General features: G+C 32.4%; 1 protein-coding gene across 1 annotated transcript in view; it reads right to left on the minus strand.

Moving 5' to 3' along the window:
- LOC117168237 (amyloid-beta-like protein) overlaps positions 1-19,942 on the minus strand; it is a 383,494-nt gene that overhangs the window by 290,156 nt on the left and 73,396 nt on the right. Inside the window, exon 5 of the mRNA XM_033353726.1 lies at positions 17,858-18,065. Coding sequence (XP_033209617.1) covers positions 17,858-18,065 — 208 coding nt within the window. The remainder of the gene's footprint in view (positions 1-17,857; positions 18,066-19,942) is intronic.

Genomic DNA, 19,942 nt, shown 5'->3' on the forward strand with positions numbered 1-19,942 from the left:
GTAAAAATTAAAACGCAATATCTTATGCTTCGCGTAATAAAGAAATTACCGATAGAATAATTGCCGCTAATAAAATGAACAATAAAGGAATCGCGGAAAAAACTTTCTAAACTGAATTAGAAAGTTATGCAATGGATCATTTTATTAGAGAGCTTAGACCAGAATTAGAAATGAAAATAGGAACAGCAGATTTATTTTTCCCAACTTGTTACTGAAACAATTGAAATTGAAGAAAGATTAGCTACTAACAAAGAAATAAGAAAAGAATCACGACCTGGCTTTTATGCAGGAGAAACTTCAAAATCAAATAAGATACATTTTACGATAGGAGGAAACGCACAATGCTAATTTTGTGAAAAATCAGGCCACATAGCATCAGTTTGCCGTATTCTATTAATGAAATTATCAAACCCTCAAAATACTCAATTCAATCGAACAAATAACTTTCAGCTACAATTTGCTAATAATTATTCAAAGCCTTATTTTGGTAATAACAATAATCAAAGACAATTTTCCCCAAATAATTTTCAAAATAAAAAACCATTTTTTTCTAATTATTCTCAAAACCAAAGACAATCATTTCCGAATTTTTCTGCCAGATTTTTCACAACCTTTTGTACTTATGACAGACGCATTAAGATTTGCCATTGGTGGAATTTTATCCCAAAGAAAAATTGGCAAAGATAAGCCTCTCGAATTTTAAATGATAATGAAAGAAAGTATGACACTTACCAAAAAGAAGCCTTAGAAATTATATTTTTTGTAACACATTTTCGTCCCTATCTATACGGACACAAATTTGCGTTAGTAACCGATCACAAACCATTAGTTTGGTTTCAAAATTGCAAAGATCCTTGTTCTAGAGTAACAAGATGGAAATTAAAATTAGGCGAAAATGACTTTGAGGTTATCTATAAAGCCGGTAAAATGAATGTAAATGCAGATGCATTATCAAGAAACCCCACAGATGTTAAAGAAGAAAATGAAGAAGATGATACTAAAATAATGAGAGTCAATGAAGAAAAAAACTCTGTATACGTAAATCCAAGTTAAATTTTGAAATCAATTTTAAAATTAAGTCCTAACGAAGACAAACAATCAATTATAAAATTAAGTCTCAACGATAAGTCAAAATCAAATGTTAAGTCATGTACTAATGCAAGCTCAAAATCAAATACTAATTCATGTTTAAACTCACAGTCGAGTTTCAGTCTAAATTTAAATGCAAATTCTAGTATAGAAATGAAGAAAGAAAAAGCTATTCTCACTGAAGAATTATTTAATCAAGTTAAAAAAAGAATTCATGTATTACTAAATCAAATGGATATCTCAAATCTACATAAAATAAATGAATCAAAATGCAATGCAATGGTAACAAGACGAAAATCAAAAAATCTAAATGAAGAAATTAAAAATTCAGAAAAAATTCAAGAAACCTTTAAAGAAGAAAACAACGAAGATAATTATGGAAAAAACATTCAAGAAGAAATTATTATTAAGGAAAAAAGAGGTAGACCACGCAAGGCTACATTTAAAACAAAATTTTTTATTCCTACTCTTGCAGCAAAAAAGAGAGGAAGACCAAAAAAAGAAATGATTACTAAGTCAAAAAAGGACAATAAAGTAAAAACGGACGCTAATCCCAATTATATATCAGACAGTTCAGACTCTGATCCAGATTATTTTGAAAATATTAAAAAGAAAACTAAATTTTACAAGAAAAAGAAGAAATTAAAACCTCACGAAGAGACAGAAGAAGATAGCAACGCAGAAAATCCGAATTATTTTCCAAGTTTCAGTGAATAAAGCGTAAATGAAAACTTAAGCGATCCTGAAAAAATTTTATTCAAGATTATGACGAGAATTTTGAGAATGAAAATGTCAATGAAAATTTGGTCAAGTTAGATGAAATAAATCCCGATTTTAATGAAGATTTACCAGAAACAAATAACAATAAAGAAACGCATGGTGGAGATTCAGCACAGAAACGTCCGCCCCCAGAGCCACCTCCGGGCAAACCAGTCGTCGGAACGTCAACTAAGCATCCAAATATAATAGACTGCCGCGATAAAATTACAATGAGAAAAGATAATTATGGATATTTCACTACAACTAATGGAGAACCACGAGATAATGGATCAGAATTATTATTAAAACGTGAACAATTACCCAAGTTTACAAACCTTCAGAAAGGTCTTGTCAGAGGAATTTAAAAAGGAACAAATTACCATATCGCTTTTCCTATCGAAGAACAAGAAAAAGAAAATCTTGCAGAAACACTCAATAGTATAAAATTAACCATTTTTTCTTGGCATAACATAGCCAGCAAATTAAATTTGAAATCAATCAGTATAGCTAAAACTGCTTACATAAACAATATAACATGGGAAGAACTCGCGGCCCAACATAAATCGGTATTTTTAGAATCAAATACAAAAATAATTATTTGTTCAGAAATCACACAGTATCCCACAAAAGAACAAGAAAATGAAATTTTAGTAGAAGCTCATTCATCAACATTAGGTGGTCACAAAGGAGTGACAAAAACATACAATAAAATAAGACAACATTTTTTGTGGAAAACATGGAAATAGATATACAAAAATACATTCAACTTTATTTACAGTGTCAAATTAAAAAATTAGTACGCGTTAAAACTAAAAATCCAATGGTCATAACTGACACCCCAGGAACCGCGTTTGAGAAGATATCAATGGATATCGTAGGAAAATTACTAAAAACTGAAAAAGGTAATGAATATATTTTAACAATTCAAGATAACTTTACAAAATTTTGTGTGGCTTGTGCCCTTCCAAATAATCACGCTAGCACAATGGCAAACGCATTTGTAAAGAAATTTATTTGCACTTTTGGCTCACCAAGAGGAGTTTTAACTGATCAAGGTGAAGATTTTTTAAGTAATTTATTACGAAGATTCGCTAAAAGATTGCATATCAGGCAATTCAAAACTACTGCGTTTCATTCACAATCAAATGGATCTTTAGAAAGATCACATCACGTCCTAGCAGAATATTTAAAACAATTTACAGAGAAAAACGCAGAATGGGATGATTGATTAGAATTAGCCACATTTTCTTATAATACCAGTGTTCATGAGGCAACAAAATGTACCCCGTATGAATTAGATTTTTGGAAAATTAGCTCGATTAACTTCCAGTGAACCTCCGCCTGAACACGAAAAATTGCAAACGTATGATGACTATACAAAAAATTTAATTACAAGATTACACGGAATTCGCGAATTAGCTAGACAAAATTTAATCTCAGGTAAAGAAAAGTCAAACAATATTATGATAGAAAAATTAACCCTCAAGAATTCAAAAGTAGGAGCCAATGTATTTTTATCAGAAGGATGAAAAATTAAGAAACTAAACAATCAATATTCAGGACCATACGAAGTATTGGAAATTTCAGGAAAAGGAAACGTGAAAATTCAAATAAAAAATTCCCCAAGAGTTGTACACATTAATCGACTAAAGCGCTTACTAATTGATTTACCAGAAAAAACGCAAAATCTTTTTAAAAAATTGAATTAACACATAAATGATTTTTTCTTTCTTAATTCTCAATATTATTTTAGATATTCAAATAAAATTCTGTTCTACAAAAGTATAAATTCAACGTCATTTAAAATAATTATAAATTTTATTTTTTATAACTCTTTAATAAACATTCATTAAGCAGCTAAAATTCTCTATAAGATTTTCTTTATGAATAGTAACTATCGAAAGAGACTATTCAATCATACTTATACATGTCTCTCTTTATTTTACAGAATCCAGCCTTCGAGAAGCAATATATCTTATTATTCCATATAACTATCCTAATTTAATATTATTCATACAACAGCAATAACATTATAATCTAGAATAAAATTTTAAAGATATGATACATATGCTTTTAACTTGAGCCTTTACTTTACCAAATTTAAATTTTGTAATTTTCTTTGATATATCTAAGAAGGCTAACATTTTATTTTAGTTTCTATGAGGTCAATTCAAGAATATATTTGTCATTGTCATCAATCAAAGGTATCCCCTTAGAAGATATATTATATTAAAGGAAATAATAAATATTTGTCTTACAAGCTTCCTAAATTATAAATATATAACGCAAGCAACTGCATATTTAAAGTTCAAGTTCATATCTTTATAGAAACATCGTTTATTTAAAATTAATTATCCTGCCTTTTTTTCAAATATATTTATTTAATGTCTAAAATCAACGGAGAAATATTCGTTTATAACACTTGATATTATTCTTCAAGAGCCCGATGTTAGTTTTACGAAATGAAATATTTTTCCCTTTAAACTATGATAAAATTTTTTTGAAATAATCATAAAAAACAAAAGTTGTGTACCTTGAATATAATCCATTTTTGTATTGTATGTATATCCCATGATCACTTCTCTCACAAAACTAAACTATCTTTTAAAACCCTGAATATATATGGTATAGATACAATAGACCGTAGAACCCCACTTTTGAACACATTTCTCCTACGAACCAACCAAAATAGAGAAGTTCTTGACTACACCCGCATAAAAGTATCTATTATGGACTCAGATGAAGATCTCGATTCCTACTCTTGTTAAATTAAACACGAATTTACCACTATTTCATACTATCTAGCATTTCAAACTCTTTTCAGTCCCCAAGCTTTATTCATCTCTCTCTTTCACTTTACCTCTCACTAAATCTCTTACTAATTTTCTAATATATTTTTCAATAACACGTATCCTTGTTAAATGTTGATTGAAAGAACTTTTGAATAATCAAGTAAATTTATTTTTCACGAACCTTTGTATACTTACAAAATGTTTAAAAAAACGTGGCAGCGTTGATCCATACCACTATCTAAAAAGTAACGATTATCTAGCTAATATTTATTGTTTCTCGCAAAGATACAAAATTATTCAGATTTATTTCAGAAAATAAGGCACCTGAGCATAAAAAATAGCAAAAATCATGATGCAATTCCTCAACTCTACTGCTCTACGAAAATGCCAAATATAATCAATTATATTTTTACCAGGAAGCCCTATTGAATTTTGTAAACCGTGCATCCTTCTACTTACTTCAAGTTATAAACCATTCTCTCAAACATAAAATTCATGGCATTTCCTTAGTAAAATAGCATATGTTCAGAAACAATGGTATTCATGTTCGAGACTATTGTTTTATCCAAAAAGACAAATGCCTGCGTGTAATACTTGTTGGGAACATTTTAATTTTCAAATACAAGAATGTATGAGAGGCATTGAAATTCAGACTCACTTGTAAAATGAGCAAAAATGTAAAAAATGATACAATATATTTACATTAAATATAAATCTAATATTTTCGCTCGTTTCACAATTACACATGTATCAAAAAATCACATTAGATATCATCTATACATTCCTACTACTTAAACGTGCAGACATTTTTAGGCATGATTATCAAATAAAAAAAAATTCATATTAACATATTTCTACTACAGCAATTTAGTATTTAAAATTAAAATAAAATCATGAGAAATATATATTTTCTTACTAGTTTTTCAATGAGCATAAATTCATATAAGAAAAAAGATTAATACAAAACTTTTTTCTATTTTCATTCATAAATTTAAATTTTGATACTTTACAAATATTGTATGTTCCAGTAAAAATGGAACCACCTAATCTAAGGATAAATCAAGCTGAATCAGTTAGCCCTTCACAAACATTGCATGGAATTAGTACGGAATATAACTTCTCTAACCTAAATTATAAGGTCGTAACTTTACAACCAAAGTCGTCACTTCAAGTATTCATTATAACTTGTGAAATATCTAAAGGTCGCATAAATAATGCAAAAACTAGCGAACCATTTGTCTCAAAACAAACAGCAAAACATGATGCCGCAAGAAAGATTCTAAAATTGTTATCCAATATATAACATTTTAGTAATGACTAAATACCTACAGATAATAATAATATCAAGCGAGTCCCAGAAATACAATTTGAAAAGATTAAACTTTATAAATGTATTCACGCCTGCGAAAAATGTTATGAAAAAGGACATAGCGCAAAAAATTGTCGCGGCCCAAGAAGAAACCAAAATTACATAGATTGATTCCGTATACTATTTTTTCTTATATTACGAATGAACAATTTTTTTAAAAATATATATTCACTATCCATTTAGAGTTAAACTAAAAGACATAAGTAATAAAAATATTTTAGAAAACCACTTCAAATTGTAATAAATTGTAATAAATACGTTTGATCATGGTCATTGCATTCCCATGCTCAACTTTAAGGGGGAAGGTGTCACGTCCCGCAACTTTTATAATAATAAATAATTATAAACAATGGATTATAATCACATAACATTTATATTTAATAATAACTCAACAAGTTAAAGGATTTTATTCAACATCCAATTATTATTGTAAACAAAACCTAGTATTGTTAAAATCATTTGTGAAGATCAGATTTGTAAAGAAACGACGCAACAGTGTAAGGTTAACCCAACAGAACCAGAAAATCCACGCATCCTTTGGACAAAAAACAGGCACACGTTAATTAAAAAGCAATAAATTAATTGACAAGGAAACCAGAAAAGGCAGCTGCATCTTCAATCTCATACACTCACAATATGCTAGTACCTATAAGTGCGTACACATCGCAGTACACAAAAATAAGTGATACACACAAATATTCGCATAGCTAACAAAACCAGCAGACTACACTAACTGAAAAGCCATAAATTATTCAGCAAGCCAAGACTGAAAACAGACAATATATTCAGTCCCATATGTTTACAAAATGCTGGTACCTACACCACGTGAAATTCCTTTAGTCCTTTTGACCTACATATTTCTGTGACAGAGACCAGCATCTTAGATCTAAAAGCAATAAACGGCTTAATAAAGATGACAGCTATAGGAGGGTGAGCCATTCACACACAACCAAAAGGACACACGCAAACCTTACGCTCTTCTACGCATCATAATAGCTTACCCTTGGACACCTAGGAAGGGATACCATATATTTTGGTAACTGCGCCATTCTCCATATTTGGGCACATCAAAATTCCTAATCACTGATCGTCTATCTCATTAATTACCCCCATGGTACTTTGGAAGGGATACAAGGCATTATGGTTACTGCGCCATCCTCCATACATGGACATATACATAATTCTCAACGCCCACTGGACAATTATGGTCTTACCACTCTTCTACTTACTTGATTGACAACACTGATTGGAACCAAGAAGAAACCCTACTTCTAAAACCACTTACCCCAACGGAAATCTAAGAAGGGATCTTGAGAATAAAGACAGCGGATTCGGAAGCAGAAATCAGTTTAGTTTAGTTCCAGTTTCAGTTTAGCCGATTATACTGCAACTTCAGTATTTACCTCAGTCTCAGTTCAGTCTCAGTTCAGTCTCAGTTAGACAAATCCAGATTATAAAGAATCTTCGAAATCCTAAACTCCTGTCCAGCAGTGTTGGCCCGTCAACCATTTAAATCAACAAATCTACGAAAAATAGCTTCTGTGTAGAACTCCGAGTCAACCACACCTGCCACAAAGGGACAACGCAGCCCAGATACGCTGACCTTGCCATCTCAGCCTGCAGAGCCACATTCAGGGCCATCCACCCCCTGCGGGTACCCATACAGGGTGCCAACAGAAGGACGTGTATCTGGTAGTTATCCTCATCTCAGTTCTCTAGTTTATTTAAAATTAGCTTCTAAAATGAGGAACCACTTGGAATAAAATAAAGGACAAGGTAAGTTCCATCTCGTAGGACGTAACACTAGAGGGGCAGAGTTGAATTGGTGAGGGTTAAAATTTCATAATTTACATTCCGCATGAAGGAATTAAAGCAACTTATTACACACATTTTGTGAACGTATTAGAAGGAATTAAATAAAATCAAAATATTACGACTTCTAAGAAATATAAAATATCTCTGTGAGGTGCGTTACTGGTAAAATTAGAAGGAATTAAATATATTGAAAACACGTTCTCTTTGGGAGAATAGAAAACTGTGTAGCGGTAGCTATGGAAATAGAAGTGAATAAGTTTAGGAGGTATCTTATTCTTAATGTGGCATTTTAGACAGATGGAAAAATCGCGCATTAAAAATAATATAATAATCTTCACGTTTGCGTTGAAATCTGAAAATATCCATTTTTCTCTATTCTACGCTTATTACCGGGAATATTTGGGAATAATATGTGAGGACACGTGCACGTCTAAGCCTGTTTCTTCCTTTCTTGTGTACACACGTTGAACGCATTGAAACGCGTGCACGTCGCGAGTAATAAAAACAGTTTTTCAAATGTGCATTGTTTTTTAATGGAGTGATCAATTCCAGCGAAACAACAAGGATTGTTCTCGTGAATGTGAGTACTTGAAAAAACAGTGTAACCCAAATAGATATGACAAAGATGAAAGGAAAAAGTTAATGAACAATTTTCTTCGGTTTTTGAATACTTATATTAATTAACGTTAATGAAAACAGAGTATAGAAAGAAGTCTTGTTAGCTCGGGCCCTTTTTTTAATTCCCAATGGAAAATTACACATTCACGTGAAACATATTTGAAAATTAGCTGTTCAAAGTTGCCCGTTTGGTCTTCAGACATTATTTCAGATAGTTTGTTCAAATGAGCTCTGAAGCGCTCATTGTGCAGTTCACGTTATTCATACCGCAACATCGTAAACTTTTGTTATATCACTATTCTATTACCTGTAACTAACTGTATTAACATAATCTGTAATTAAAGATACATGTTGTTCAAACGATAACAAAATATCGACCTAAGATTTAAACAAAATGTGTCATATTTTATAATATTTAATAAAGATGTAGTGATGTGTGAGATATAAGGATAGTAAATAATCGAATATCATTAACTTTATTTCATCGAGCAATTTTAAATATTATAAAATATTATGAATATTTTAAATGTAGAAGAATCTTCAGTAATATAACATTTTTTTATTATTAATACACCATTAAGTCATTCCCCTTTCGGGGAAGGCTTGAATCACTCAGTGGGGAAAGGAGTAATGTGGGGAAGGGATAGAAAATTTTCCGATTGATCCAGAATTCTCGTGTTATTTATGTAAATAACACGTTCCTTTCGCAACACTGCTCCGACCCAGGTTGCTGATCAATCTCTCTAGCAATCACCCCAAGTGAAGTTCCTTACAAAGTGTTTATGTAAGGTTCCATACTTGGGTCCACTAGTGGCCAAGGTCTTTTGTTTCAGGCGTCATTCTCTCTACTGATACTCTTTTTATTACCCATTTGCCGCCATACTTTCCTGTCCTGGCATAATTCTCTAGCTTCTTTTATGTCCATTCATTTTTTCATGCAGACTCTCGTGTTTTTGTGACTTCTTATGTCTCTTCTAACTAGAGCTTCATTCACACATTCTAACCATTCTTTCCGCGGTCTACCTCTGGACACGCTGCCATTTATTTTAGCTTGATACACTTGTTTTGTTAGTCGTTCATTTGACATTCTCTCAACCTGCCCGAACCATCCTAACCGATTTCTTTCCCATGTGTATACCAGCGTCTCTTCTGCACCATATTCTTTTAGAATTATCTCGTTACTTACTTTGTCCATCAGAGTTTTCCCGCAGATTATGCGCGTGAATCTCATGTCAATTGCGCTAATTTTACTCTTATTTTTTTCTTGATACGTCCACGTCTCGCTACAATAAAGTAGAGTCAGTACAAATATAGAATTATGTATTGCAATTGTAGCTTTATTTGATATATTTTCACTTCTGATAAGGGGACCTGCTCTACCAATAACCTTTTTATCTTCGTTTATGCGTCTATTTAATTCCTCATCTATCTTCCTGCCCCTAGTAAATAAGCTACCAAGGTATACAAACTTATCAACTTGTTCAATTCTCTCATCATTTAATAAAATATTGGATAGTGTTTTCTCACTCTTTCTTTCGAACACCATAGTTTTTGTTCTATTTGCGTTAATTTTGAAACCCACACTCTTCATGCTTGCATGTAGTTTATTCAACATTCTTTGTAAGTCTTCGATTGACTCTGCCATAACAACCTTATCATCTGCGAACGCTAAGCCACGTACACTTACTGTTTCGAGATGCACACCCTCTTCGTCGAAATGAGCCATTCTTGAATACTTCTCCATAAATAATATAAATAACCATAAAGACATAGCGCATCCTTGTCTAACTCCTTGAATAATATCGAAACAGTCACTCAATTTCCCATTCACCCTTACACTCGCTTTACTATCCGTATATATTGTTCTATAGCTTTTAGGAGCCATCCATTGACTCCATACTCTTTCAGGACTTCCCAAAGTTTACTTCTATCTACCTCGTCAAAAGCTTTTTCTAGGTCAACAAATGCACAGAAAACTTTTTTTCCTACTCTCAAACTTTTTCTGTTATTTTCCTTAAGCTAAATATTTGATCCGTACATGACCTTCCTGGCATACACCCACTTTGTACTTCCCAAATCTTTGCTTCTGTTATTTTCATTACCCTACGAATAAGTATTCTTGAATATATTTTACTTGCGGTACTGAATAAACTAATCCATCTGTACTTATTGCAATCGCTTCTATCGCCCTTTTTTTGTAAATTGGTATGATAATCGCTTTTTTCAAATCGTCTGGGACGTCTCCCATCTCGAAAAATAAATCTATCAATTCGCACAGTCTATGTGGTATGCACTCGCCACCGTGTTTGAGCATTTCTGCGTTAATACCATCTAGCTCGGCAGCCTTAACGTTTTTCAAGTTCTTAATTATATCCCTAACCTCATTAACACAGAATTTCTCAATTGAGTTTTCTGTCGCATCTTGTTCATCATCGCAGTTGTGGTGTCTTATAGCTTCATCTCCGAATATTCTCCTAAAATAGTCTCGGAAAGCCTCTAGTATTCCGTCTGCATCATATACCATTTCCCCCTACTATTCCTCATGTTGACAAATTCTGTACTTTTGTTTCCTTTCATTTTTTTATAGAGCAGTTTCTTGCTTCGTTCAAAGTCGGTTTGTATTTTCATCTCTTCTTATGCTCTAATTGTATCTTTACGTTCCTTAACTAATCGTTTCAATATCCTGTTTTCGTGTCTATAATCATTTCTACATCTATTTCTTTCCTCATTGCTAAGACCTGCACTGTTCAAAGTTCTCCTGCACGCTTCTCTCTTTGCTTTTTGGGTAACCTGAATTTCATCATTACATCACGCATCACTAGACATTCTTCCTATAACTGCGGTACCACACACTTCGATCGTACATCTAACAAGGATATTCCGTAACTTTGTTCAGGCGCCCTGTATATCTTTGTTTTTTATACGGTCTTCCCATGTTGCCCTATTTATGCTTTCGATTATCTTATTTTGGAAATATATTCGCACATCCGGTTTCTGTAGGTTCTTAATTTTGATTCGCGTTTGCTTTGTTTTCGTGGTTCTCTTTTTTCTTCATCCCCGCCCTAAGTTAATTTTTGAGTTTAGAAGGTAATGGTCAGTATTGCATTCAGGACCCCTCATGACCCTTGTAACTTTGACTAACTCTCTTAGTCTTTCATCCGCAACAACAAAGTCAATTATACTGCGGCTATTTCCTTTAAACCAGGTGTACATGCGGACCATTTTATGCCTAAACCAAGTATTTGTAATAAACAGACCCCTTTCTAAGCATAGGCCAACTAATTGATCTCCGTTATAGTTTGTTTTCGGATCTCCAAAATCACCTATTACTCTTTCTCTGGGATCACTATCAACTAGAGCGTAGCATTCTATGATAAATAGTCTTCTGATTCCTACTTTCGTTCTAGCCCACAGCAGTCTGGGAGATACGTAATCATGGTCTCCGAGATGCTGCTTTGCTCTTTCATTCAAAATCAGACCTACTCTTTGTTTACCATGTGATTCACTGTCTACTCCTGACCATATTTCAAACCCGCCTTTCAACACGCCGTTTTTATGTCTTTAGTTTCGCATCCCTTTTTCTTTGTTTCAGGCACACATAAAATATCTAGTTTCCTCACGTCCATAGTTTCACGAAATTCTTTTACCTTGAGATCTTTTACCCCCCTAGCCTTCCAAACACCTAGTCTCCATTCGTCACCTGAAACATGACCTTTAGAATTTCCGTGTGCATGCCTTTTGTGAATTAAAGTTCCAGTCCTTTCCGAGGCTATTTTGTAGTTTTTATTATACATTGTTTAGAATATACACCCAACTATCACCTTTATGCAATAAGTTTATTTTCTGAGTAGAAACCATGTCAAAGTTAAGTAGTAAATCGTCATACGGTGGAGATTGTAGTTATAACGTAAGTCCCACCTAAACTGCAGTTAATAAGGTAGGGTTGGGAAAGGGGGGCAGAACTGGAACCGAGAGAGTCGTCTTAGGTTTTTGAATTCTCATAAAATTTTAAAAACGGTACTTTCCAAATACTAATCACGGAGATAAAAAACAGCGAATTTGTTTAACCCGAGAGGAATTCTTTGAATTAATCAAAGAAAAAATTTCTGATTGGTGAGAATCCTCCGCCATTTTGTTTTTTTCAAAACCAATATCAGATTCGTAATCCGCGAACGCGAAAACTTCTAAGTGATCCCTTTTTTAATGACCACATAAAAATTTGTGAGAATCCTCCGTCATTTTGTGACTGCCATTTTGTTTTTTCAAAAACCAATATCAGATTCGTAATCAATGAACCCAAAAACCTCTAAGTGATCCTTTTTTTTCATAAAAATGTCAAGATTTGTGAGAATCCTCCGCCATTTTGTAACCGCCATTTTTTCAAAAACCAATACCAGATTCATAATCAGCGACCCCAAAACCACCCAAGTAAGAAAATTCATCTCAAAATGATGACATTAATGAATTATGGCCAGCTTTTTGGGGATTTTGATCACTGTGCGGCGCATTGTATTTTTACACGCTGTGACTGAATTTTTCCTTCTGAATGTAAAGTTCGTACAAGGAAATGTGTAATTTTGTTTTTATCGAGTGTATGATTTCACAATACTGTTGGAGGATCCTTTCAGTTATATCGCTAGAGGATGTAATTTCACATGCATTTGTAAAATCACACAGTGCAGTGTGTGATATTTACAATGATACAATACGTAATTTTCCGAAACTTTGTAATTATACACAAATCTTTTTTTACAGTGTGGTTATCAATTAATGGTGGTTTTAGTCTTAAAAATTTATAATCCCAGAGATAATACCGAACTCAACTGTGATACGAGTAATGTAGGGTATGGTGAAGCTTTTCTTTAGGATAAAAGTGGTAAAGGAGTCCAATCCATATTCTACTTTTAAAAGCAATCAAGGGACGTTTGACGTATGTATTACCAAAGGTTTGAGCCCGAACCTCTAACCGTAAGTCACGCTCGTTCGCTCTTCCAAATTTACCTTCTAGGTCTCTAATTTAAACAATTAGTGACTGAAATAATTTCGAAGTAACTATTAATAGAACGGAAGTTAGGCTTTAAATTGAGAAATGGTCTTTCGAATTATGAAATTACGAAAAAGCCTTCAAACTTCGATAAGCGGAAGGAAACACGTTGAAAATTTGAGTCGAGCAATTAATTTTATTACTGCAGAGGAATAATCCTTTGAGTTAAACTTGTCAATGAGATAAAATCCATATCAAAATATCAAGGGAATGCGTGTGAAACTATAAAGCACCGAATGTAAACTTTAGAGAATGCAAAGCAGCCTTTTTGAAAGAAAAAATGAAGAGCTATTGAATAAGATACTGATAATGAATACTGGGTTTTAAATGTACTGATTTCTCTTTTACTACTATAAAGCGATAAGATTATTTGAATTCGATATTGAAGTGCAACACTCCTTTTTTAACTTGTCCCAATTTTTCGTAGTTATTCGTGGTTTTCGAAAATTAGTTCGACTGCATCCTGTCAAGATTTCAGAATCTCAGGGGACGATAAACTGTGTTAAAACATATTTTAGAACTGATATTAGGCCGAAAATGGTAGTTTCTGATCATGGGCTTTAGCTCACGCTACGCGAATTTTAGACTTTCATAGAAAAAAATAATACTAACCATATATTAATTGTGACTGTTATGTAGAATATTCACTACTTTGAAAAAAATTTTGTTTCAATCATTTTTTCCCGTAAATCGTAAACAAATATTATTTTCTGCAAGTGATGAAACAATTAACGAATAATAGAATGAATGATGACTTTTTTTGATAAAAGGAAAATTCTCAGAGTTATAGTCATTGTTATTTAATTTATTTATTTTTATACTTCAAATATTCTATATTGCTTAGGTATACTCCTGATGCACACTTTTTGCTACTTTTTCTGTTTTTTATGATTATATTTGGCGCTACCCACTTCACACCTGTATTCTACACTTAACTGTTTCTTACACGTGTTCTGCTCTACGGAACTGGAAGATTTTTATGTTAATCACCTTTTATTACAGGGCTCTTTTTTGTAAGTTACTTGTATTATACCGTGCGCTCTGACTCATTTCGCTATCTATATACGTGGATCTTGGTTACAAAATTTCGGTCATGATTAATGAGTAGTTCTACGAAAAATTGAATATTTTCGAGGGACTTAGATAACAAAATTATCTAAAAAGAATTTTAAATTAAATTTTACTCATTTAAAAAACGGCTTGGCATTCTTTTTATTGAAATATCTAAAAGAATTTCAAAATTATCTAAAGGTAATAAACAAATGAGAAATGTCAAGTGAAAAAATTCTTTAATAACCTTGGTGAAAAAAAACGATTTTCGGCAATACAAAAACCTCCAAAAAACGCGCATTTTTTAATTTATTCAATTGTCTTATAATACTCTCTCACTCAGTTTTTAATGCGAAATTGGAAAACAATATTTTAAAATATGTGAAACGAAGAATCGAATTCCACTTATTTCAGAATGGGCTCCATTCTTTTGGTCTTTAAATAATAAAAACGTTTAAAAACGATCCAAAAGTAACAAATAATTAAGAAAATCAAGTAGAGAAATGCTTTGATAAGCTCAATGACAAACGAATAATTTTATGCTATACGAAGACCTCCATATGGAACGCGCAGCTTTCAATGTATCAAATTTTTTTATTATATTTTTTATTCATGTCAGTTTTAAATTTAGAATAAACTTTTCAAATCAACAATTTAAAATATAATAATTATAACGTTTTAAAATATTTAAACCATTCAAAAAATATCTAAAATTGATAAAAAAACAGACAGGAATGCAATTAAATACATTTTAATAACCTGAGGAAAAATATCATTTTCTGATATATAAAAACCTCCATAAAATGCACAGTTTTCGATTGACCTAATTATGACTTGAGTTCATCTCTAAGATATCGATGTCTGGCTGCGACTCAAAACTGAGTCGAGACATCGGCCTTCGTCTTATTTTTATGGCCACAACAGGTAAAACGGCGTTTACTTGTCTCAAGTCGGGCCTTGTCTTGGCTAAGATGACGGTTACTTGTCTCAAGACGAGCCGTGTCTTGGCTGAGATGGTCGAACCTTTTCCGGCTCATAAATGAGATTAAAATTGATGCATGAAAATTTTTTAATTATTAAGTCAGTTATTTTTTATTTTTAAAAAACAGTGTGTCTGAACGAGTATAACCCTCAGAAATTATCTTTAAAAAAATAGAAAATTGTAACTTTCTAGTAGGATCTCCTAAGCCGCTAGAAATACGTAAAAACAAAAACATTTACGGTATAATCGTCAAATGAGTAGAATACAAATAAAAATTCGTAAATAAGTTGATTGAAGTTGATTGAACTTTTCGACTTCAGCATATCTTGATTGGGGGCAATTCAAGTCGAACTCAATTTGAAGCGTTTTTGCTTGTATAATAGAAGCACTACGAAAGATTAATGGCTTACGCAGTATTTTTAGAACCTGAATAATTTTGTTTTGATTTGCCATTCAAATCCCTAATAAAACTCTTAGAGAAGCTATCTTGTAATTGCGCCATTTGCGAGAAAGCAGAACCTAATAGGTGCCTAGTGGAGTCACTTTGAAATCATTGCTTTAAGTTTTAACCTGAGTAATTTAATTTCGATTGGCCGTTTAAATTCCTCATAGAACCTGCCAGAGAAGCAGTTTTGAACTGGTGCCGTTCGTGAAACAGCAGAACCTAATAGATTTCTGCTAGGGCTAATTTCTTAATATACCCAGTCGTATTTTAAAAGCATATCAGTGCATAATAGAGTCTATTAGAATATTTTTTAAAATTAAATTTTAGTCCCAGTAGTCGTTTAAGTGCTAAATACATGCATTTAAAAACGAAATTCCAATAAAAAGCCTCTATAGAACCACTTAAGACCATATGGAAACCTATTTGCATTCTATATGTTTTTAACCAGCTTGTATTTATAACCTAATGAGCATTTTTACTAAGTTTGCCGTTCGTGAGAAAGCAGTATCTAATATATGCCTGGTAGAGGCACTTTGAAAGCATTATTTTGAGTTTTAATATCCGATTAATTCAAATCCAAGTTCCCACGCAAGTTCCTTACAGAACCTCTTGGAGAAGCATTTTTGTACTTGTGCTATTCGTGAGAAAGCAGAAGCTAATAGCTGCCTCATAGAACTACTTTGAAACCATTATTTTGAGTTTAAACTTGATTAATTTAATCCCAATTTGGCAATAAAAATTCTAATAGAAGCTCTTAGAACAGCAATTTTATACTTGTGCAAATCGTTAAAAATCCGTAACTAATGGGTGCCTCGTGGAGCCAATTTGAAAGCATTATTTTAATTTTTAACATCCGATTAAATTAAATCCAAGTTTCCATGCAAATTTCTAACAGAACCTTTTAAAAAAGCAATTTTGTACTTGTGAAATTCGCGAGAAAGCGGAACCTAATAGGTTCCTCTTAGAACAATTTGAAACCATTATTTTGATTTTAAATTTTGACTAATTTAATCCGGATTTGTCATTAGAAATCCTAATAGAACCTATTAGAACAGCAATTTTGAACTTTTGCCATTCGTGAGAAAGCAGTACCTAAAAGGTACCTCGTAAAGCCACTTTAAAATCATTATCTTGAGTTTTAACCTAATTAATTTAATTTAGAATAGCCATTCAAATTCCTAATAGTACCCGCTAGAACAGCAGTTTTGACCTTGTGCCATTCGTGAACAAGCAAAACCAAACAGATTCCCTTTAGGGCCACTTTCAATGCAGATCTTCGAATTTTAGTTCGCTAAATTCAATTGCACTTCACCATTAAAAACCTCAACGAGCCAAATGGAGAAGCTTCTTTAATTCGTAATATTCCCAGTTGTATTTTAAAAGCACATCGGTGCCTAATAGAACCTATTAGAAAAAAAATTCAAGTTAATTTAAGTCCGCAAGAAGAAATTTCGGTCAGCGATTATCATTATAAAAAACCATGCACATCATAGGATGTTCTCGTATCATTTCGGTAAAGAGATTTCGGACACTCACTTTTCAAGGGGATCTACAAGTTAATAACATATGCTGGTATCAAATAATTACAAATAGTTCTTTACGCGGGGAATCCAATGTTCACAAGATGACGAGAATAACCATGGCCTTCAGCGGCTGTTTTTAACGCAGAAGCAAAACCATAGCCGACGGCCATGGTTTTAATTCTCGTCCTGAGTACATTGACCTCTCCGCGGTAAAGACGTGTCTAACCCTATGTGTCATATAATGTACTATCATTATTTTCTATTTATATAAGAAGGTATTTAATGTTTTATTCACAACTGTATTGAATTGCATATTAATAAATAAGTAATTTATTTGGACAATTATTTGAAATTAAAGTAGGCTTGCTTACCTTTGTTACCTTTTCCTTATGTACTTCTTCTAGTCTCATCTGAGCCTGCTTATAACTTTGGTGTTCTAATCTTGGATCGAAGTGTGTCATGTATGGATCTGGTGTACCTTGGATTTTTGATGATGATTGACTAGTATTTGCTAGAAGAGACATATCTGTGCCATCTTTTCTCGATTTTTCTATTGTAGAGGATGTTGTGAAAGGCCGCCTGTAATTTGAAACTTATTTTTAATGCTTAAATAATGCTCGTATATAAGCAAAGCTTAACCTTAAGTTTTCATTTACAATTTTTTTAACTTATGCTTATGTGGAGAGTTTTTGGTATCATATAAGAAAATTCCCCACCCTTTGTGGTATATTATTTGGTAGCTACTACTTTCGTCGGGTGCGTAGCTACTGTCCTCTTCGTACTACCTTGCTCCTTCTTTCTCTGTAGGTAAAATCGTTGCTCGGAGGTTAGGATGTTAAATCTATATTATCCGTTGCTCCTCGCAGCAAATCCCTGTCTTAGCAAAGATTTCTCAAACCACCGATAAATTAGAAGCAGGGATTTTGACATGATTTGCAAAATAACAAATTGCTATAAAATTATAATACTTTTGCAATTATAGTCCTTATTTTATTTGTGAACATAGTGACAATATTAAAGGTTCGCCACATAAATTAATTTTAATGCTAATTTTGCAATTAAGTACATTTTTTTGAATTGGTATTACACAAATCCGGTCTATGATGTGTAAATAATATATATATTTATTTAAAATGGATAAAGAAACATGTATTAAATTTTCAATTCCTTGCGGAAAATTTTTATTAAATAATTTGATAAAATATAATCAATATTGAACCTAGATTAAAAGTAAACTGCACCAATCGATTCTATGTTCAGGGTGTCTAACGGATTTGGAAACTAAAATTCAAGGACATTTCAAGGATTTCAAGGTCTAAAAAAATCATTTTTCAAGGAAAAATTTTAGTCGTAAAAAAAGCAATTTAAGTTAATTTATTATGGAATAATTATTATCGATACAATATGTTAGTTTACATTAAATTATAAATGAATATGTGAGATCTGCATTATTTTGAGATTTTTTTAAATCTGTCTGCTTCTTCGTTTAATAAGTTCAATTCTTGTTGATGTTCTTCTTTTAATCTCTTTTTTTTCAACTCTATGTCGGCTAATTGTTCGGCTGCTCTTTTTTTACCGCTTTTTCTTTTGCAATATCAGATCGTTTTTCCTCTAATACTTTTTTTTGGTGTGCGGGAGCCTTTGAAAAAGTCTTAATCATATAGCTAGTAATATGAATTTCTTTAACGCCACCCGCAGCATGAATTGCATCGTGAACGCTCCTCAGCGCTATAAGACTCTCTTCTTGTTGATTTTCAACTAAAAATTCTTTGTTATACGAAAAACTTCTTTCAACATCAGTGTTTCCGTGAAACATAATCTAAATCATTTTTGAGAATTTCAGTAAGCTTTCTGACACTTTTTCAGTGGAGAACAGTTCAAATAAAAATCTATCAACTCTTTCTTTACTAACATCGAATAATTTCAATTTCTCTGTAACCGTCTTTTTTGAAATAAATTGACAGTATTCTTTTCGTATTTTATCAGCATCGATTGCATTAATGCAATTTTTTTCCACTAAGTGTGTAAGTGCAATTCCAACACGGTTCTTTGCTGTTCTTTCTTTCAACATGACATAAGGTGACAAACAAGCAGCTCCCTGTAATAGTATTGATGAGAGCGGGGCTTTTTGCAAAAGCATTTGACATATTGTGACAAGGAATTCCTTGCATTTATTTTTTAATTGCAGAATTTCTATATCTTTGATTTGATTGTCTTTTTTCAATGCTGAAATGGATGTGTTCGTTGCGATTCCTATATGAACTGAATTGGCAGGCAAAAGATTTGTTTGAAGAGTCAAATCAATTTTTTGTAAGTCTCTCATACTTTTCACTGTAGATAAAATTTTCTCCTTGACGACTCGACTCATCATATCTTTAATCAATGTAAATAGATCATTTCTCATGAAAGGTGTCATCGGCCAATCAGTTTGGTACTTTGTCAAGAAAGGCTCCATT

The sequence above is a fragment of the Belonocnema kinseyi genome, chromosome 2 (assembly GCF_010883055.1).
Source record: "Belonocnema kinseyi isolate 2016_QV_RU_SX_M_011 chromosome 2, B_treatae_v1, whole genome shotgun sequence".
Taxonomy (NCBI): domain Eukaryota; kingdom Metazoa; phylum Arthropoda; class Insecta; order Hymenoptera; family Cynipidae; genus Belonocnema; species Belonocnema kinseyi.